The 21,657-nt window shown below is 49.9% G+C and overlaps 2 protein-coding genes across 13 annotated transcripts in view; one reads left to right on the forward strand and one right to left on the reverse strand.

Moving 5' to 3' along the window:
* Positions 1 to 143, reverse strand: part of PLAU (plasminogen activator, urokinase) — a 71,879-nt gene extending 71,736 nt beyond the window's left edge. The window contains exon 1 of the mRNA XM_006887564.1: positions 40 to 143. Within this exon, the coding sequence (XP_006887626.1) occupies positions 40 to 143 (104 nt within the window). The remainder of the gene's footprint in view (positions 1 to 39) is intronic.
* Positions 27 to 21,657, forward strand: part of CAMK2G (calcium/calmodulin-dependent protein kinase II gamma) — a 62,716-nt gene continuing 41,085 nt past the window's right edge. For 11 of the 12 annotated variants that reach the window (XM_006887516.1, XM_006887522.1, XM_006887517.1 and 8 more), the window contains exons 1-3: positions 99 to 206; positions 1,550 to 1,644; positions 14,468 to 14,527. In XM_006887516.1, the coding sequence (XP_006887578.1) occupies positions 142 to 206; positions 1,550 to 1,644; positions 14,468 to 14,527 (220 nt within the window). In that variant the 5' untranslated portion in view covers positions 99 to 141. Of the gene's footprint in view, positions 207 to 1,549; positions 1,645 to 14,467; positions 14,528 to 21,657 lie in introns of all 12 variants that reach the window. The other variant, XM_006887518.1, reaches the window with a different exon arrangement.

A 21,657-nucleotide genomic window follows, 5' to 3' on the forward strand; every position in this document is an offset into this window, starting at 1 on the left:
CCCTCCTCGCTCTCCCCGGTAAAGTCTCGCGGTGCTGACGGGCTCAGCCCCATCTCCTCCTCTTGCTCCCTCGGCCGGGCGGCGGTGACTGTGCACCGACGTTGGCGCGGGCTGCACCGCCGCGTCCGCCCGCCTGCCAGCATGGCCACCACCGCCACCTGCACCCGCTTCACCGACGACTACCAGCTCTTCGAGGAGCTCGGCAAGTACGGCCCGCCCGCCGCGGCCCCCCAACCGGCCCCCCGCCGCCTGGGCGCTATGCGGCTCCTCGCCCCGCCCCCCGGCCCTGCACCGGCCGCTGCAGCGCCCCCTCGGCCGCCCCACCCCCAGCCTTTCCCGCCTGCCGCCTCGGGGGCGTCCTCACCCCCAGCTCCCTGCCCAGAAGCCCGAGCCGCGCCATGCAGCAGCTGCCCAGCTTGCTGCATCCCGCGCTGCCGCGGAGACTGCAGCCCCCGGACTGCTCCCGGGTGCCCTCCAGCCCCGCCCCTCCTGCACCCTTCAGGGAGCCCCCCTCCAGTCGCCACCGGCTGGCTACCCCTCCCCACCTGCTCTGGAGCTCACTCTGCACCCTGTCCCCATGTCCCACCCACCTGACACTCGAGACCCTCCCCAGCCCTATGACTCCAACCTCGCTGCGGTGCGGGGTGTGGGGGGACGTTGGGCCGGCCCCGCCCCCCACCCGTGCGGCTGCCGGGATCCGGGCCCCGCTGCTGGGCAGTACCGCAGCACCCCCGCCCCATCCCCCCATCCCTGCAGTGGTCCCGGGAGCCGCGCGCCGCTGCCGCAGCATCCCCCTCCCCTCCGCACTGAGCTGGCCGCCGCAGCAGCCCCGGCCTGCCTGGCCACTGCAGCCCCCGCCCTGCCCACCTCCTAGACGCTTCCGAAGCTGGAGAGCGCTAGTTCTTAGTGGGGGGGAGGGGGGAAGAACTGGGGGTCTAGAGGAAAATAGTCCAGAAAAAGGGAGATATCGGTGCGTGAGCCCCACAACTGTATGCTCTCCTCTGATGTCACTTGAGCCGGGATGCAATTGGTTGAAGGCCGTTGTGGGGGCTTTGAGCCTCACCTTCCCTCATGGTTGAGGGATATTTGGGGGCTGGGGTGAGGAGGAGTTAGACCCTCTTTCTAGTCCTTCGGTCCCTAGCCTCATCTCTTCCAGCTGAGGAAGGGCAGGGTCTCCGTTCCTCGCTCCTGGTCTCTTGACCAGTCTGCAGGGCTATCACTGAGATGCAGCAGGTGTGTGTTTTAAAGCCTCGTCCACCAGCTGTGTGCAGCCTGATGCTCGGCTTGGCCATTGCTTTTCCCAGGGACTAGATGAGAGGGTGGCAGTGGGGCTACCTTTTGCCCCAAGTCTGTTCAGGGTCATGTAGTAGCCATATCTTTCTGCCTCAGTCAGAGGATGGGTGGTCCCTGGGGGTTGGCGTCGGGGAGGGGTTCGTTTTGACTTAAGGAGTAGGGTTAGAAGCATCATTGCCCTCGGACAGCATGCAGTGTGTGTCTGTGTCACTTTGCCCTTCTGTGTATCCCAGTTCTTTCCCCCTTTTTCCTCCAGGGGTGCTTTCTCTGTGGTCCGCAGGTGTGTGAAGAAAACCTCCACGCAAGAGTATGCTGCAAAAATCATCAATACCAAGAAGTTGTCTGCCCGGGGTGAGTGTTCTGCCTTGGTGCCGCCATGGGGGTGTCTCTGAGGGCCTTGGCTTCATTGGAAGATGGTCCAGGAGTTGGAGACTCTGTGGTTTAGCCCCTGAAGAGGAGTTGGCATTTCAGGATGGGTGGATTTTGGAGCCAGACAAGGAGTGATGTTAGGAACTGGAAGTGCTCAAATGGGAAAAAAATGACTGGCCTGTAAAAGATGGAGGTGGTGGCAAGAATGAGTGGTCCTCAAATTCTCAAAGGAATTTGGTCATTAGTAGGAAGGTACAGGATATGGAGGATGTTGAGTGGCACAGAGTGATTTAGCTCTTGGGCCAATTTGGAGCCTGTGTCTCATGGTGGTGGTGGCCACACCAGGCCTACCCTAATCCCTAGGCCTGGGTGATGATTTAGGATGGAAATGCAGTAAGTGAGCAGCTCTGACATATTCAGCCTCCCCCTGTCCACCAGGCGGTGGAACAGACTCCCAAGGGAAGAAAATCTGTAAACATCAGGGGAGGCTGCTACTGGCGAGGGCTTCTCGGGAACAAATTCTGCCAGATGAACTTGATTGCTTTTTTTGATCAGATTACAAAGTTGGTGGTGTGGCAGCAGATGCAATCTGTCCTAGGTGGAGGGTAAGGCCTCATGGTCTGGAAACCCCAATGTCTTAGGCTGTTTCGTGGTAACAGCCCCATTCTAGGTCTGAGGAGCGTAGAAGGTCCAGGCCTTGGAGCCTGATTTGTGAAGCTGGAAGGGTCACATCCCATCTTTCACACCTAGAAAGTACACTCCCTGAACATCACTTTGGGTGCTTGCCAAACTCACCTCATCTGATAGGTGTAGACCTAGTACCGTGTGAAGTGCATAGTGAACAGGTCTGGTGAGGTATGTGGATAGGGCAGGTCCTAGAGGGCTGCAGGGTGCAGCTCAGGGACAAAGGTTATGAGGTTCAGAAACAGGAATTAAGGCTGGACAGTGGGACATCATAAATATATTAGGAGCCAGGGTAAATGCCCTGGGGAATACGTGGGCTGTAGCCAGCAATGACACAGACTGCTCTGGTTGGGGATGATAGTAGATGTCGCCAAGCTCTGGAAGAAGCTATAAAATTCCACAAGTAGTAACAGTAAACTTCTGTCCTGTGGTCGTTGTGCAGGACCTGTGGAGCATGGCTATGTCCACCACCTGTCTGGGAGAGTGTCTGCTGTGCTATTTCTCCACCTAGCCCTTGTCTCTTGCTCTTGGCTATGAACTTATTTGTTTCTTTTCTTTCTCCCTTGGTACCTTCCATCTGAAGCCGTGGTTGCCATAGAGATATGTGGGTGGTCAAATGTCCTCTACTCTGAGGTAGGGGATGCTGATGTGGGCTGAGCTCCCTAGTGGACATCCTTGGGCAGGGGTGATGGGTGGAGAATGGATACAGCCCTGTGCCCACAAGCATAACCCTGATACGTCAGAAATGGGACAGGTGTCTGAGTTAATGATGCAATGTTTTGCTTTTCTCATCTCACTACTTTCCTCTGACCTGGAGTGAGGATGGGAGAGATAGTTGGGGACTGAATTCTGGGATGCGTGGCTCGCCAGTGTGGTGAACTTGTCAAACTACCTGCCCTGGGCTTTCATTTCTCTTATTCCTTCACTCCCCACCTAAACTTCCCTAACCAGCATGAGGACGTCCTTCTCCTTCCTTACCTTCTATCTGTTTTGCCCCTTCCTTCCCAACCAGTGCCTTCCTTCCTCTGCCCAAAAGACATTTGGTTTGATTTCCTTTGATTTTCACCTTTAAGTAGAGGGTTCTTGTGTAGGGTCACAGGTTTCCGACAGTAATTCTCCCTCCTTTGAGATGATTGTACCAAGACTGGGGCTTTGTTGTGTGACTAGGGTTCTAGGCTATTTTATGATGGGGGCTTGGTCCTGGCTGATAGGCACAGGTGCACAGGAGAGGGGTCACGAATGTGTACATGCAAGTATTGTGTGGAGGTGGGAGTGTGGGAAGGTGTTGTAGAGCTTGAGAGAGCCTGGGGAATGCTGGGTTGTAGGAATGGGCCTTGTGGGGAGGGGAGAGAAGGGTTTGAACTCCTGGAAAGGGCTGGGCATGGATCCCCACTCGACTGGTGCCCATGGTGTTAGGGAGTCAGGCTGTGGCTTCCTTGCACCCTCTCAGTTTACGCTGTATATTTTATAAAGGTGCAGCAGCTGGGGCTGGGTTTCACTTGCCACTGTCTGTCTGTCTAGGGCTCCACAGGTGTTGGATTTCTGTGTCTGGGAATGTAATGGGCCCCCCAGGGTCACCCCTGAAGGGTCTGAAGGGCTTGCTGGGTGTGCTGAGTCTCCCTGCTGCAAAGGTAACGCATATATAGCGCATCTTCTCGTTGGCCTCAGTGGTGAGGGAGCACCTGGTCTTTGGGGGCAGGGGTCAGAGCAGGGCAGGAACTCTTGCCATGGTCTGTTGTTCTTGGAGTGGTGGCCTCCCAGGTCCACCTGGTAGTCAGTTGCCAAGTAGAATGTTCCTTTCATTTACACAGATGTACATCAAGCAGTCTTTGTCTGCAGGCCTGGCTACAGTCACTGGAAGTCACATAACGTCACTATTTGCTTCAGAACAGCAATAGGTGTGCAGCTGGGGCTTGTGGTTCCAAGCTGAGCTCTGCTTGGCCGAAGGAGGCATTTAAAATAGGCTTGGATGCAGGCACTGGTGGGCCAGGTGATGGAAATGATAAGTCGTTATTTTAAGATTTAAGAGCACCCCCCTCAAGGAGCCTGAGCCCTTATGTCTTTTTTCTTATTTTTAAATCTTCATATTCCCTTCTTATCTTTATTCATATGCATACAGATTTTCACCTCGTGGAGCATAAAATTTTATATCCTGCTTTCTTCACTTATGTTCAAAGCATTTTTCTCATATTGCTACAGTTGAAGGGCAAATGGGCTTTTCACTGTTTCTACGTAGTTTAGGATTTCTCTCTGGAACAATTAGACTCAAGAAAATTCTGTGTTTGGACCATTTATCTGGATTCCAGTTGCTTTCACTTAGATGAACATTGAGGTAATGCCCTTGGCCTTGCTAAGGAATGTTACCAGAAACAGTATTATGAAATCTGTGACGGCACTCAATAGATGTGTGTGTATGTGTATGTGTGGTTATTTTCTCACTTTTGTATGCCCCATATAAAGAAATTTCTATTGAAGTTTAAATGTAAGCAAAGCTTGCTTTTTCCTGAGGAACTCAGAGGTAGGGAGGGACTGTATCTGTACCTTGACTTCTTTGTAAGGCAAGGCCTAGTCCAGTGCCTGGTACATACTGAGCACATACATGCTAAATGAATGGATTAAGAGAACTGCATAACCAATCATGGTTGCCTTTTGGCTTTGGCTCCCAGGAAACTCAGAGCCAAATTGCTGGAGCCCTTGCACCTGGTGCTGGCTAGGATTCGTCTCTTCGGATGCAGGAAGCCAGCCTGCAGACCTGACATGGCTTCAAGAGGGTCACTGAAGCTAGAGAAAAGAACAGATGAGGTTAAAGACCTGTGATTGGAAAAGAAGGCAAGGTGGGAGATAGGAGGAGACAGTGGAGCTAATAATTCTTCCTTGCCTGTCGTTGATGGCCTCATGGGGACACTTTGGGGCTGTGTGATTTTCTAATCTATTATGTGTACATCTTGAGCATTGCTGGAAATGCAGATTCCTGGGTTCTACCCTCCTAGAGATTTTGCTTCAGAAGTTCTGGAGTGGATCCCAAGAATCTGAGTTTTAGTCAGGTTCCCCTGTGAATTTCAGCAGATGGTCCCTGAGCCACGCTGTAAGAAATGCCATCTAAAATCAGCAGTAGCAATGGTTCTTCTTACAGTGTGCGCTGCGATTTACCAGACACACCTCAGCCTCACCTCCTCCAGGTAGCTCTTCTGCCTGAATGTGGCCATCTGTCCATGTGCACTGCTCAGTGATTGGGGGCTTCCCTCTGGATCCCCACAGGGGTGTCAGTCCTTGTCAGAGGCTTCAGCAAGCCAAGTGACTGGGATAGTGGCATGTTGGCCACCAGAAGGGCAAAGGCTGTCCCTTTCTGGGTCCAGCTGGCCCTGGGGACTGAAATGGGATCCTCCTGGGTGGTGCCAGCTGAAAGTCCCCACCCCCAGAGTGTTGGCCTGAGTAGCCCCCATGACATTTGTGTCCCTTGTGGTATCCCAGTGAGACTTTCCTGTTAAGGATCTGGGAGGGATGGGGGTGGTGCAGCAGTCATGGAGGGAGGGGGAGAGGACCTGAAGTCCATGAAGCACTGAGATGCTGGGACTCGAGGAAGCATTTAGGGAGGCTGAGTGCAAAGCTGTCCATTCCTCCTGAGTATCAGAGAGGCCAATTGCTGTGAACGAAGCCTGGGCATCCTGTCGATTAGTGATTGAACTCCTCCGGCTCCTCTCCTTAAGTGGATGAGCAATAGGCTGGAGGCCTCTTCTTGTGCCAGGGCTTCTTCTGCTGGGCCACTTTTCCTCGCCAGCCATGACAGGAGCCTTGTGACTTCACAAAGCACTGGTCTGTCACTCTGCCCTACCACCCAATCTCTCAGACTTTGAGCATTGGCTTCATGTCAGTTTGAGGTGGGAAAATGACCCCACCCTTAAAGAAGACTCCTCTTGGGTCCTGCTTCTCCAGCTCTGGGCCCTGTCACATTACCCTTGTCAGAAATCATGCTCTGAGCCCTAGCTGGGCCAGAACCCTTGAGGTGAGCAGCCTCCCTATTCTCTGCTGAGGTTGGAGACAAAGAAGGGGAAGGGAGAGGAGCGGGTGTGGCCAACTCCTGCCCCCATCTCTGTGCTCCCTGCTCTCTGAACAGCCTTGGCAGCTGGACAAGGGCCCGATTCCATGGGTGCCAAAAGGCTGGTGACAAGCAGAGCTCGGCACTTTGCAGTTCTTGAGTGCCTCTCAAGAAGCACAGGCCCTTTGTCATCTGCCCTCAGCAGGACAAAGGAGCTACCTGGGGACCAGTGGGGAAACCAAGGCACAAAGATTTTATGGGAGTTTTTTTGTTTTATTTTGGTGTTTTTGGCTTTTGAGCTTAGGAATGCCAGTGAGTTTGTCAGTGTTGAGATCCCAGTACCCTCACAAGATGGCTTTTCTCTTACTCAGTGGCTCTTCCCTTTAAAATCTAGGCTCTGGGTATTCCTGTGGTGATGCCTCTGTCCCACTCTCTACGTCCCTCCCCCCACCTCTGCATACCGGCTTCTTTATAGATGTGTTGTTGGTCGGGCCTCCTGGTAGGTTCTCTGGGCTCCATGATGAGGGTGTTTCCAGCCACTCCCCCCAACACCATCTCTACTTCCTGGGCCCTATCCGCAACAGCCGCCACAGCCTCCCATCTGCTCCCCTCTTTTCTCCTCCCTCTCTCTCCCCTCCCCCCTGCTTGCTGCTGCCCTGGGAGGAGCTATTTTTAGGGGCTGCTTCCTGGGATGTTTTACTTGGGGCTGGTTACCATGAAGGAAATGTCACCAAAACAGTGGGCAAAGGCTGCAGATACCAGGAGCCTTACCGTGGACATGGGGAGCCCTAGTGTCTCACTCTGTTTTGGCCCCTGAGAATGGCTGCCACGTTCAGAGGCAGAGCATTGCCTTCTTGGGACTTAATAGTAATCCTGTGGCTTTTTCTCCAGCGCTAGTCCAGGAGACTTTAGTGATGGGACTCTTCTCTCCCTTACCTCCTGAGTTAACCTTGTCTTGAGGTTCATAAACCAAAGTGCTGCCTACTTAGGACTCTTAGGAGTTGGAGCTGAAGGGAAGGGGTTGATGGTGGGTTAAGGAGCCAAACCTGGTGGCGGGCCCACAGCCTTCACAGCCATCTGCAAGCCCCCAGAGTGGAAAGGTGTGAAGGGTTAGAAGCCGTGGCCACTGCTGTTAAATGAAAGCTAAATGTTCCTTTTCCTTGGGGACCCTTTGCACCTATGAGTGATATCTGAGTAGGCAGAACAGTGGCATGGTACTGTCAGGGTGAGCTCTGTGAAGCAGTGACTTGAGATGCCCATTGGTCTGTGCCCAAGGCCAGGAGCTGCTTAGAAGTGCTGGGAAGGTACATTGTGACACCAAGTCTTGGTTCTGCCCAGAGCTGTGTCTGAGGAGGCCTGGTGAGGGCCTCTGGTGCTTGAAAAGAGGAGTTGGGGCGCATGGGAGAGCAGCACCAGGAGGTCACCCATATCAAGTACATATCAAGGATGTTTCTCATCATTCATCTTGGGGTCACAGGCGCTGATGTGTACGATATCCTTCAGAGGTCAAGGACATTATTGAGCTTAGTGTTAAGTGGGAAAGGGTCCTCTCAGCTGGGATCAGGCTTTGGGTCCTTGGCCACATATAGAGGGTTGTATAAGTGGAAGAGGAGTGGCATCCACTTCATAATAGCTTGCCTCCGGAAACCCTATGAACTTGGAGAGAGGATGAAAGGCACCCAAGCATCAAGGACTCTCCTTCATAGGGTCGCTATGAGTCGCCTGCGACTCGATGGCATTTAACAACAACAACATAAGTGGAAGAAGAAGTCTTCTTTGAAGCCAGTGCTCACATTTGGGTTCTAGCGAAATGCCACTAAATCAGTGGACATGTTCCCAACAGAGCCACAAACTCTTGCCCTGCTGCCTGGTCCTTTGGGAAAAAGAAAGCATGTTTGCAGCAGACCCTACTCACTGACTCTTTGAATGAAATGCTCCTTGGTTCTCGAGCCCCACGCTGCCCCTTGCTGCACACTTATCTCCTCCCTATCTGCTTCCTCTTCTCCTCTTCATAGGCAGTTCTGGTCACTCCTTGCTGCCCTTCCTGTGAAGCACAAAGTGCCTGGGCCAGGTTTTGAAGCAGTAGGGAGAAGTTGGGAAAGGCACAGCTTCTGGGGGTGCACGTTTCCCGAGGTCTCTCTGCACCTGCACAGGCTGTTGGGATGTGCCAGGGCTGGTCCCTGAAAACTGCTGCTTCTGCTTTCAGCTCCCATCACCCTGACAGCTCATGAGGGGGGAAACCTCGCCGAGGCCTGTGGTTGGACCTGGGCTGAAGGCCGGCAGGGGTGGGTTCTCCATAGCAGTAGCACACGGGCAGGCAGGAAGTGGCCCTGTGCAAAAGCGGGAAGTGGCTGGTTGTCAAACAGGAAGGGGGGGTTGGGCTGTAGGGGGCGGGGATGAGCCCAGTACAAAGGTGGATGGGAAGAGGTCAGCTTTGGGAGGCCTAAGCTCTTCTTAGGAAGAGCATGCTCCTGGCTGCTGGAAGGAGGGATGCCTCAAATGAAAAAACCACTTCATGTCATCATCCCTGACATACCGCCACCAGAGACCCAGGCCCAGTCAGTGGCAGTATCGCCCTTGAGGCTGGGGAGCTGTGTTTCACCATAGCATCCCTTACTGTGGAGACATTCTACAAACAGTGTAGCTGCAGCTGGGTTGGGGGGCACAGCTTCTTTCCCAGCCCTAACCCTGCCCTGGAAGTGACCACAGGACCAGCAGTGTGGAGGGGAGAGACAGGGATAGCAACAGGAGTGGCTGGGGCTGCAGCCGGGATGTCTGTGATGGAAGGAGGCAGGATGAAGTGGCAGTAGAAACCACTTGGCTCATTGAGCCTGCAGATGCCAGGACGCCACCCCAGCGAGGCCTGAGGAAGAGGAGGCAAGGCATCCCTGGGGCACCGCTGTCCCCCTATTGTTAACCTTCACCTGCAGGTAGACACACAGGGTTCACTGGGCAGGGAGGAGCATTCCACCCACGCCTGGAAGGTGGCAATAAAGGGTCACATGGAAAGTCCAGGGTCTGGGAGGCCCCAGCCAGCTAGGCTAGAAGAAGAATGGGTCCTGCTCTCCCCAAGAGTCTGGTGATAGCCCAGCCCGAGTGACCTCCACCTCATCCCTTGCTCTCACTCTGTTAGGTATTGTGATAAGTTGTTATAGTTCTGTTTTTTTAAAAAAAGAGATAAAGGGGGGGAAAGCACTATAGCATCAGATCACTTCTAACTCCTAGTGACCCCGAGTGTGTCAGAATAGAACTGTGTTCCACAGAGTTTTTATTGGCTGAGGTTTTGAAAGTAGCTCTCAGCAGGCCTTTTTGAGTAGATTCAAATAGCCAGCCTTTCAGAAACAGCTGAGCACAGGAACTGTGTTCACTGTCGGTGGACTTCTGCTATGCCGTGTAGCGGCACTGTACGTTGTCAGTTCCCATGGAGACCCTGTAAGATAGAGAAAAACTTCCTCTGCTGTAATCTTCTTGAGAGCGGATCATCTTCCTGCCTCATGGAGCAATGGCTGGTGGAGTTGAACCACTGACCTTTGGGTTATGAGCAGAGTGCTTAACCATTGTGCTATCACAGCTCATTCTTACCCGTTACCACCTTTAACTGTCAGATCGAGCAAGCTCAGTTCAGAATTGAGGCCCTCTTCCCCTAGAGGTGTGCCTGGCCCACTCTTGTCACCTTGTCCAGGCCCTTTCTTGGGTGTCACCCCCTTTGTGAGGTATTCCCTGACTCCCTAAAGGTGCACTCTCCCATCTTCTCCAGTTGACTTTCGACAGACACTTGATGCCACTTCTGGCATGCCGTCCAGGTTTTCTCTCTCTCTGCTTTTCTCTTCCTGGCTCTCCCTAGATGTCAGTGCCCTGAGGGCAGGGACTTGTGTCTGTTTGGGGATCACTGGTAGTGCTGTGGTTTAAGGCATTCAGCTGCTAACCAGAAAGGTCAGTGGTTTGGATCCAGGAGCTGCCCTGTGGGAAGAAGATGTGAAGTCTGCTTCCATAAAGAGTTTCTGCCTTGGAAACACTGTGGGGCAGTCTCTGTCCTGTGGGGTCAGTGTGAAGTGGCATTGATGCAGTGGCAGTGCAGTTAGCATGGATTTTGTTTGGTTTGATCTCCAGCACCTACAACTGTGCCTAGACTCAAGTCAGTCAGCAAATCAGTGAACATACATTTTTTAAAAATACGTTCTTTGGATGAGGGAGACTCAAGTACTTAAGTTTGACAGTTTGCCTGACATGGTAGTGCTGGGGACTCACTTCACGGCTGTCTACTCTACAGCCAACATGTCCATTGCTGTACCTTTGTGATTTGGTGTCTGAAAGAGCCCGGGAGTGGGGGCTCTTCACCTTAGGACTGGAGTTAAACTTAGTGGCTACCACAGACCCTTTGAGCCTGATAACTCCTTCTAGGATTGGGGAGCCTGAGTCTGTCCCCTTCTCCCCATTCTGAGTCACCAGTAAAGCCAGAGTGTCCTTATTTTTAGTGCTGTTGCTGTTGCGGGGCTGTAACCATTAGCCAGTAAGAGTCTTAAGGGAGGAGATAAACATTAATCTTCTGGGCCTTCCCTTCAGCTGCCACCTCCGCATTGTGAGATGCTGTTCTCTCCGCACCTGCCCAGCAACCAGGCCCGAGGGCTCTGGGATGGAGGGTGGAGAGGTGAAGGGTCAAGGAGAGGGCAGATGGGTCTTTAGCTTTGGGGCTGGCTAGCTGGGAACCTCCATCCCGAATTCAGAGGCTGAGGGATAAACAGTCTGATATTCTCTTGATTGTACCTGGATGAAGCCACCAAGTAAGACTGCCGCCTCAACTGTTTAGTTTCTGAAGGTGGTTCTAGCCCTGAGAGCTCCCAGGCCATGTGGAGTGCGGTTACCTGTGCTTCTCCTGGCTTCATCCTGGGAGGAGCAGGGCTACTCAGGGGTGAACCCAAGGGTGGGAAGAAGGCCTGACCCAGATCTTGGGGCAGCTGGGGTGGATTAGCTGGGCAGCAAAACTAATCTCAGCCTGTCCCCACCTCCTTCCTCTACAAAGCAGAGCTGCCACTGGAGAAAAGTCTGGGACGAAGCCAGGGGTGGTTTTGAAACAATAAATATGAATTATTTCTAATCTATAATGCTTATATTTTCTCAAAGTGGCAGTTTGTCTCAGGTTCCTTGGGCAAGTTACTTAACTTCTCTGGGCCTCAGTTTGTCTGTAAAATGGAGTATCATAGTACCTGCCTTGGAGGATTGTTTTGAGAGTTGCAAAAGGCACGAGAGTGTACACATTAGAGAAATGAGGGTTTCCTCATTAGGATAGAGGCAAGATGGGGAGGAATCTCTTTCATGGGATACAGGAGTCAGCTGGCAGGCAGGGGTGGACCTGGAAGCATCTGCCTGGACCTATGAAAAGTTGAGGTAATTGGCTGCTCCCCCCAGTACCCTAGAGCTGTTCTGGTTTTTCTCTTCTCGGTTATCCAGTCCTAGCATAGTGTTAGGAAGCTCTTTTGGCCTAGTACTAAGAAGTTGTGCTACCAACCCTAGGGTATATAGTTCAAATCCACCGACTGCTCAGTGGGTGAAAGAGTGTTCTCCCATGCTATTTAAAGCCTTTGAAAACCCAATGGAGGGTCAGTTATGGGACGGTTCTGATTTGACAGCAGATAACAAGAAGCAGCATAGTGATAGAGGATTCTTTAAGCTAAAATCTACTAATGGTGTGACCTTAGATGGATGTCTTTCTCTTGTTCAGTTTCTTCATTTGTCTTGTAGGGGGCTGATCAGAGCTTCTACTTAATAGGGTTTCGGTAAGATGTTGTTAGGTGCTGTTGAAGAGTATGACTCACAGCCACCCTCATCATCTCTGATACACTTGAGCCTATTGCTTCAGTTACCATGTCACCCCATCCCCTTGAGGGTCTTCCTCCTTTTCACTGACCCTCCACCTTTCCAAGCATGATATCCCGTTCCAAGGAGTAGCCTCTCCTAGCAATTCTTTATCTCTAAGGAGAACTCTGTCTTCACCTTTTCCAAGACTTAGCTATTTCCTGGCAGCCTATGGGCTATTCAGTGCTCTTCTCCATCACCACAACTCAAAGGCATCAATTCTGTTCTGTCTTTTCATTATCCAGCTCTCAGATGCACAACAAGCAATTGAAAAAAACCACGGCCTGAAACAGGTGCACACTCGTCTTCAAATTGATGTCATTGCTCCTCAGTAATTTGGAGAGGTCCCTGATTTGCTCAGTGTGTATATCTCCTGACTTCCTGACTACTTGTACCAAGGGTACCTAAGATGAGTCTGTAAGGAAGAGACTAATCCATGCCTCCACTTGGCATACAGTAAATGCTCAGTGAATGAGTATTTCTACAGCTGTAACTTAGGAACATAGACTAAGCCCCCATTTGCAGAAGGAACTCTGCAGATGCTACTTAAAAAGTTCCCCCTGAAAAAGTTTGTGACCAAAGTGCTGTAATGTATGTGAGAGATTGGGGTGGGCTAGGGAGGGGATAAGAAAGGGATGCCACAGGGCAGACATTCTGAAGGAGGTAACTTTTGGTGGAATTCCAGCAACTAGTGAATGGGGAGTTAGGGACAGGGTTCTTGGCTCCTTTCATTGAGCAAGCACCCTCTTTTTCCACTTTCTTGAGCTCTGGGAAGAATTAGTCATGCAGTTCCCTTGGCTCTGGTCATTTCACCAATAACTGAACATCCAGAGGTCAGAGCTCCCAGCAGTGGATGGCTGGTAGAATCCAGAGAGAAATAGTGGAAGTTACTCCTTCTGTACAAAGGGCACAATGATAGTATCCACCCCATATGGTAATAATGATGATAAATGAAGTGTGATGTTGGCTGTCAGAGCAAGTCTCAGTCAAGGTAGGGGTTGATGTTGTTATATGCTGTCAAGGCAATTGTGACTGATAGCGACCTTCTGTACAATAGATCTGAGCTTGGCTCTATCCTGTGCCATCCTCACCATCTCCAATATACTTAGTCTGTTATTACAGTCACCGTGTAAATCTATGTCATTGAGGATCTAGCCCTCCACCTTTCCAAGTATGATGTCTCTCTGCAAGGACTAGCTCCTCTTAACAACATACCTATAGTATGTGAGATGAAGTTTCATCATCTTTGCCTCTAAGGATCACCCTGGTTGCACTTTCTCTAGGACGTATCTATTCTTCGGTCAGTCAATGGGATAATCAATCTTATACAGCATCAAAATTCAAAGACATTGATTCTTCTTCTGTTACCCTTAGTCGTCAGGAGCCCAGGTGGTGTACTGCATAAGGTCGGCAGTTCAAATCTACCAGGCACTCCTTGGGAGAAAGATGGACAGTCTCGTCCTATAATGATTTACACCCTAGGAAACCTGATGGAGACATGCTGTAAGTTGATACCAGCTCAACAGCAATGAAGCTGATTTTTCTTTTCTTATTACTTGGAGTCCCTGGGTGGTTCATGTGGTTAATGAACTTGGCCACTCACAGAAAGGTTAGAGATTTGGGGCCACCTAGAGTTGCCATGGACAAAAGACCGGGCCAACAGCTCTTGAAAAACAAATCCTTAACAAATTCTTGGGTGACCGTGAGGGAGAATCAGCTTGAGTTACAGCTGCTGGAGTTTGTTGGTGTGGGGTTTTTTTGTTTTTTATTATCGTCATCAGTATCATCTTCATTGCTGTCATCTTCATCATGCTTCAAGGTTGAGGATTAGTAACATAATCTAGATACAGAGTAAGTGCTCAATAAATAGTGACTATTGGTGTTTCTAACGTGCACAAGATACTGGAGATTACACAAGTGGAAGTTCTATGGTCGTGAAGGAACAGGCAAACTCTGAGGTGGAGACCCAGAGTCAGATCTCGGAAGGAACAGGCGAGCTCTGAGGTGAAGGCCCGGAGTCAGATCTTGGCTCAGCACACATTGGCTCCAGTGCTCACACTCTAGAAGCACCTGGAAAAGTCGATCTTAATACCTACCTTGCAGGATTACAACGACACTGATTTGGCAATACGTAAAAGTTCATCATTGGTACCTAAGGATTGAACAGGCAGGTGACCACAAACAGAATAAATAGTTGATGGCTTTTGCTTTTTTTTTCTCTTCTGCTTTTAGATCACCAGAAACTAGAACGTGAAGCTCGAATATGCCGACTTTTGAAGCATCCAAATATTGGTAAGTGTTCCTGCACAGTTCCTTGGACATGGTATAGGAGATGGGAGACCAGAAGTCTGCTGGAGTCCTTTTGTCCAGGAGTCTTTACCTGGTGTCTGTCTGTTGGAATTTTGTGGGGTTTTCGGCCTGAGCAGGATTGCAACTACAGGGCATGCTAGTGGAGAGACTTGCCTGTCCTCATCCCTCGGTGCCCTCTGAGGGCCAGAGTGTGAAGTGTTGGAACAGGTCTCCTCCTTCCCCCTCCTTGTTTGGACTGAGGACCAGGGTCTGCATCATGTGAAGCTTTGGGCTAGGAGCCTGCCAGCTCCCTCACCAGGGGCCGTCTGTGGCCATCAGGAAAAGCACAGGATTTTGTTTCTGGACTTGAAAGAGTTTTGTTCCTGCCGCAGTGCTGCGCGCACTCTGGGGTTTCCATGGCGCTCCTGTTTGTCCTCCCCAGAGCCAGGGAAGCCAGCTGCCCACCCGCCTGGCTTCTCTGCAGAGGGTGGCAGAGCCGCTCAGATGGGGAAGGAGAAACATAGAGAGGATTTCTCCCCGCTCCCACCCTCACTGGGGGACAAGAGCACATTGTTCGTTGTTCTCAGGCCTGAGGAGGTTTGCCTGCCACAACCCACTCCTGCTCAGTTTTACATTGTTCAGCTAAAATGGTCTTTGGCAAAATACTTGGCCCGATTTCGTGCTCCTTGCAGAAGGGACAGGAACTAGGCTGGCTGCAGTGCCTGAGCAGAAGCCCGTCTTGACTTGAGGCAGAGCGGGCCGCATCTCCTCGGACTGCCCTGAAAGGCCTGAGTCATCACAAAGGCCAGCACGTGCTCCCTGCTCCTTAGGCATGGCCTACATACCGGGGCTCCCATGGTGGCCCGAGACCGGTCGCCCTGACTGCTTGGTGGCAGAGACTGAGAGGCAGCTTGCTGAAGCTTCGTGCTTCCTGCAAAATTACAGCCTCTGGCTTCCCAGGGTCAGGTTGGAACACTGACCCTGAGGTCTCTTGTGTAGAGGACTCGAGGTCAGACTCAAGCCCAAGTGAAGAGGAACAGCCTCTAGGTAACCAGAACTCAAAACCATGCAGGGCTTTGTAGATCAAAATCAGCAGCTTGGATTTCACCTGAAGCAGATTGGTGAGCCAGGGCTCAAAGCACTACCCCTTCCAACCTCCGGGGCCAGGTCACAGGGCTCCTGGCACTCCTGGCTGCTGTCTGAGGGCAGACCCTCACTTCATCATGATAGGAACAAGCCTGTGGGCATGGCTCAGCAGAGAACAGTGTCATGGAGTTGATGCTGACCCATGAAAAAACCCACATAGAAGCTGCTCTGTAGGCTTTCTTGGCCGCAGTCTTTGAGGAAGCAGGTTGCAGTGTTTTTCTTTCATGGCACCTTGGGAGCAGGGGGTTCAAACAACCAACCTATAAAGTTAGAAGTCAAGAGTAAACCACCTATGCAGAAGTCACAAATCCAGGCATGTTTGATTTGGCTGACTCTCTGGTCTAAAATTATTATTTGCCAGTATTTAAAAACAAGGAATTTGCACATTTGAAAAAATTATTAAAAAAAAAAAATATTTCCTAACCCTTAAGGTCAGAAGCTCAGGCTCCACAGAGCCCATGTCCATGGGCGGGAAGGGAAATCCAGGCACTTGCTGCCCCCTTTGGCTGCTGTTGTCCTTGCCACGCCCTGTTTTCTCTTGGTGGCATTACCTACTGGCCCTACAGGCTTTGTGAGTTTATGACCTCTGACCTAGCAATCCCAGAACTGGAAGAAAAAGTGAGTGCATGCATCTAGCCACACACAGACCCACTTGGTGTCCAGTGCTGGATCTTGGGGTCTGAGCATGGTGACTTCCTTTCATTTTTGCTGCTTTTGATCGGCTTCCTTAGCAGTGATGGCATCCTGCATCGAGAGTAGAACAGGACAGGTGATGTAGGAGACAGCCACATCCATGTTGCCTTAGATGCTCCTGACTATGGCAGGCTCAGGGGGTCATAAAGGCACTGAGAAGCAGGAACAACAGAAATGACAGTTTAAGTGGGAAAAAAAGTCCCATCCTTATTTTTATGTATTTCCAGAAATTACATTTATACTTTTGGACCTTTTAGACTTTATTTGGTTTGGTTCAGTAAAATCGTTTTGCCAGTCAAGTTAAATGAATTGTGATGTGTGGTGACCCCATGTCAGACGTAGAACTCTGCCCCCCCAAGGTTATCAGTGGCTTCCCCCGCTCCCTCCCAGAAATAGATTAGCAGACCTTTCTTCTAAGGTGCCTCATGGTGAACTTAAACATCAAACCTTGTAGTTAGCAGGCAGACTGTTAACCATTTGCCCCATTTTGGGTTGGGCCGTCATCCTTTTACTCCCCCCAGCTTGGAGGGAAGGCATACCGAAGGCTGTTAGAGACCAGCGATCATCAGCCTCCTGTGCCATCTGAGGGCTGGAGCGCCAGAACCCGTTTCAGCTGAACAGGAGGCCCGGCTGTGTGAGTGTCCTGCTGTGTTAGGAAGGTGTCAGGATCTGATGTTTGGGAACTAAGCTGCCTCTCAGCATGCTCCCAGACCCTGAGGGATGCTGGTCTGGGGCCCTGCCCCAGGGTTAAGGGCAGGGAGAAAGAGGGGTATGGATCATGACCTGGCTTGTGGCGGAAAAGATCTCTCTCTCTCTCTTCTTGGGCTGCTCCGTCTTAGAGCGGTGGCCCTTTTGGCTCCATTCTCTTTAACTCCTTGCTGCAGGGATATGAGTAAAGCAGACTGAGACCTTGAGGAAGCTGAGAGGAGAGAGAGCCCAGTCAACCTCTGGTTGCTATCAGTGTCAGAGGTGCTTGAACTTAAACGGGCCATTTATCTGACTTACCACACACAGCCTGTTGGTGGTGCAGTTAGCATGTGTGGCTGTAAATGGAAAGGATGGGAGTTTGAGTCCACCCCAGAGGCACCTTTGAAGAAAGGCCTGACAATCTGTTTGGGGGGAATTGCCTTTGAAAAGCCCTTGCTGCACAGGTTTTCTCTGAGTCACCATGAATTGAAGTTTATTTGGTGACAGCTGGTCATTTGGTGCAAGGGAAGAGGGGAGGCATCCCCAATTTCCTGCCTAAGAGTCTGTACCAGGAATGAGAAGCCTGTTGGTTACAAGGCTGCTGAACTTAAAAAGGCTCTGGGAGAGGAGCCAGGGGCGGTGAGCGGAGGGGAGGAGCTGCCGGGCTGCTGGGAGTCTGAAGTCTGAGTGGAGTGTGTTCTACCTGTGATCTGCCTGCTCCCGGCTAGGAGTGTTTCTAATGAATAGTCTCTGTCTTCCTTCGTGCTGAGCGGGGCCCCGGCGCTTTCCCACACTGTCTAGAATGGAGGTTAAAAGCAGCTCTCCTCCTGCTTTAATGTGCTTTTGAACCACCTAGGGGGTCATGTTAAAATTCCAATTCGGCAGGTCTGGCATGAGATCTGGGCTTCTCCGTGTCCAACAGGTGATGCTGATGGTGCTACTGATCCCTGTAGTCAAGGCTTGGGTGTCCATCCATCCACCCAGCTGTGGCTGGGATTGATTTATTAGTTGCCATGATCTCTGGGCAGTTATTTAGCCTGCCTGTACCTCCACCTCCTCAACAGTGACCCCTTCCTGGAGTGTTGTGAGAGGATCCCACAAATGAAGGTGATCTAGGAGATGGAGATTCAACTCTGGTGATCTCCTCTAGACCTCTTATTCCAGTGTCTCAAGGTTCTCTAGTCAGGCCACCATCTGCCCTGAATCCAGGGCCCATTAAGCTAATAGCTAATATGCTTGGCTACTAACCACAATGTTGGATGTTTAAGTCCTTCCAAGGGTGCCTGGGAAGTAAGGCCTGGCAGTCAGCTTCCAGGAAAACAACACCTGTGGCACCCAGTTCTACTCCTACCAACCCATGAGGAAGAGTAGCACGCTTGGGGTCCCCCATGAGTCAGTCTTCTCAGTAGCAACTGTTTGTTTTCTATTTTTAATGTAACAGAATCAGTTGCAGATAAAAAGAAGGAAACAATGAATCATAACTGCAGCTCCTCAATTGTATCCTTATTCTCCCACCAGCTGGCCCTGGCCTGGCCCTGGTGGTGGGACCATCTTACCACTGTCTTTTTGAGGCAGGTCCTTCCCCTTTTTTTTTAATGAGCCAAATATTTCCGTTTATTTCTTTCTTTGTGATTTGAGTGAAAGTTTACAAGCAGATTAATTTTTCATTCAATCTTTCATAAATATTTTGTTCTAGAACATTCATTTCAGTGTTGTTAGGAGCCATCGAGTTGAGTACAACTCCTAGGCACCCTCTAAACACCACCTCTGGACCCTGTCCTATCCTATTACATCCTTGTCCTCTCTGACATACTTGAGTCCAGGTCTGCAGTTACTGTGTCGGTCCATCTGGTTAGGGATTTTTCTCTTTTGCTAATCCTTAAATTAATTTTCATTAAATAATAAGTTGAATTAATTTCAGTGCCCACCATGTAATCACACTTTTCCACCTATTTTCCCCCTGTAATTCTCATTTCCATTAATTCTTCTATACCTCTCTGGGTCTTCTCTTTTCTTTTAATGATATGGTACCAATCATTCCTGTAATAGATATTGCCTTGCCCTTCATCCATCTTAATATGGGTCTCCTATCTATCTATCTATCTATCTATCTATTTATTCATTCATTCATTCATTCGAGAGCTCTGATGGCCAAATGGTAAGGAGCTATACTGCCAACCCAAAGGCACATGGTTCAAATCCACCAGCTGCTCTCTGGCAGAAGATGGGGAGTCTCCTCTTGGGCAATTTATTGCTCCTAAAAAAACCCACTGGAGGGTCTGCTGTGACTTGGTTCTGACTTGACAGTACACAACACACAAAGAATTTTTTTACTAATTTTTACTCCCGATCCTCTCCTTTCTCATCCATGGTAGCCCTGCGAATCTGTGTGTAAACCTTACCTTAGCCTTTTATCATAGTCTTCATACACCTCTTGTCCTTTTGTGACTGACTTTTCTTTTTGCATACTGTCCTGTAGAGTCATTTATGATTTGCAGTGTTTCACGGCTTCTTCATTGAGTGAATGTATCATAGTGTGGACTTTTTGTTCTTCCTTTTTTCTTCTTTTTTATAGACTATTTTTTAGAACAGTTTTAAATTTACAGAAGAACTGTACAGCAAGTTTAGAGAATTCTCATATACCTTCTCTTCTCTACACATTTTTCTCCTATGAGCACTTGATATTTCTGTGGGACATTTGTTACAGTTGATGAACCAATATTAAAATGCTATTTATTAAAACACCCATAGCTTCTATAAGGGCTCACTCTTTTGCTGTCCAGTCTTCTGGATTTTGACAAATGCATGATGACTTATGTCCTTAATTCCATAATCTGTAGACATTTTTTAACAGTGACCTTTTTTCCAATGCTTTTTTGGACAAAGATTTCTTAGTTAAAATATGGAATACTCATGGTTAATTTTTTTTTAATAATTTTAGTGAACATTTACAGAGAATTTGGATTTCCATTGCTGCACTTCTCTACCCGCCCAGCCCTCTCCCCTCGCCCCCCAGTTCGCTCCTCTCTTTCAAAAGCAAAAGAAAGACTCCCTCCCTGGTACACAATCCCCCTGCACCCCTCCCACTGCCCCAAGTGTACTCCACTATGCAACCTTAATTGTGGACTCCTGTGATAACCACAATACCCTATCATACATCGCTTTTAAATTATTCAGTCCCTCATCTGTTTCAGTGCAGTATACACAATCCATCCAGTTTGTCTCAGTCTTACCCCCACCCTGATAGCAGTCCCATTTTACAGCAGTGGCACCATGCAATATTTGTCCTTTTGTGACTGAGATATTTCACTTAGCATAATGTCCTCCAGGCTCACCCATTTTGAATAATATTGAATGAGTTCCTTGTTTTTCAATGCAGCATAGTATTCCATTGTGTGAATATACCACAGCTTCTCTACCCATTCGTTTGTTGATGGGCACCTGGGTTGTTTCCAACTCCTTGCTATTGTGAACAGAGCTGCGATAAACATGGGTGTGCATATATCTGCTTGGATGTCAGTTATGGTCTCTTTGGGGTATATTCCCAGTAGTGGAATTGCTGGGTCAAATGGTATCTCTATTTGCAACTTTTTGAGAAAGCGCCATACTGCCTTCCGCAGTGGTTGCACCATTTTACATTCCCACCAACAGCGAATAAGGGTTCCAGTTTCTCCACAACCTCGCCAGCATTTGTTGCTTGCTGTTCTGTTAAATTTTGCCATTCTGACTGGGGTGAGATGATATCTCATAGTTGTTTTGATTTATGGTTAATTTTTAAAGATTTAGAAACAACCACAATGTTTGGGTTGTGAGTCTGTTGGTCCCTAAAGATATAAAGTATCCAGAAAAGACATTTAGGTTTTCCACAGTTTTTAAAGAGTAATAATTATGTTAATTGCAAAAGTGCACAAAACTCTTCCTTTTCCCAGATCTTTTATGTTCTCTAGGCTTTTACTCTGCCCTCCTTGACCTCTCCTTAATGTTGAATTGGATGAGCATCAGATTCTCTTACGCCACGCATACAGAGCACCCTTCACTTCTCCTTCCTAGACCTCAGCACAGCATGGTTAGTTATTTGTGTGAGCGCAAAGGGGATCCAGTGGTAGGCTCTTTGCCTTTATGTGGGAGACTTGGGTCTAATCCTGACCCGTGTACCTCGAGGGCAACCCACCACTCATCTGTCATCAGAAGCTTGCATGATGACAGATCACGGGATGCTGAGGTGGAGCTTCAGAACTAAGATGGACTAAGAAGGCAAACTGATGTCTGCCTCTGCAGTCAGCCAGTGAAAGCCCCACTTCTCAGCCAGTCATAGTGATGGCTCAGGACCATCTCGTTCTGTGGTGCGTGGGGTGGATGTGAGCGGGGTGCCAGCTCGATCCAGAAGCAAGCAGCATTGTGAAATGGCTGGCCTAGAGCCTGACTTCTTCATGCATGTGGAAGCTCGGCTTTGTGTCAACTTCATGTGCCATGCCTGTAGCCTACTTCATGGCAGGTATCAGATCTACAGTCCTGCTACCTCAGCATAGGTGCCCACTAAGCAGGTGTTAAAGGGATGAATGTGCAGGAATCGCATAGTCCGAGACTAATGGGGACAGATGGGAGTC

Source organism: Elephantulus edwardii, unplaced genomic scaffold (assembly GCF_000299155.1).
Source record: "Elephantulus edwardii isolate Elephantulus edwardi_28Jun2011 unplaced genomic scaffold, EleEdw1.0 scaffold00058, whole genome shotgun sequence".
NCBI classification, from domain to species: domain Eukaryota; kingdom Metazoa; phylum Chordata; class Mammalia; order Macroscelidea; family Macroscelididae; genus Elephantulus; species Elephantulus edwardii.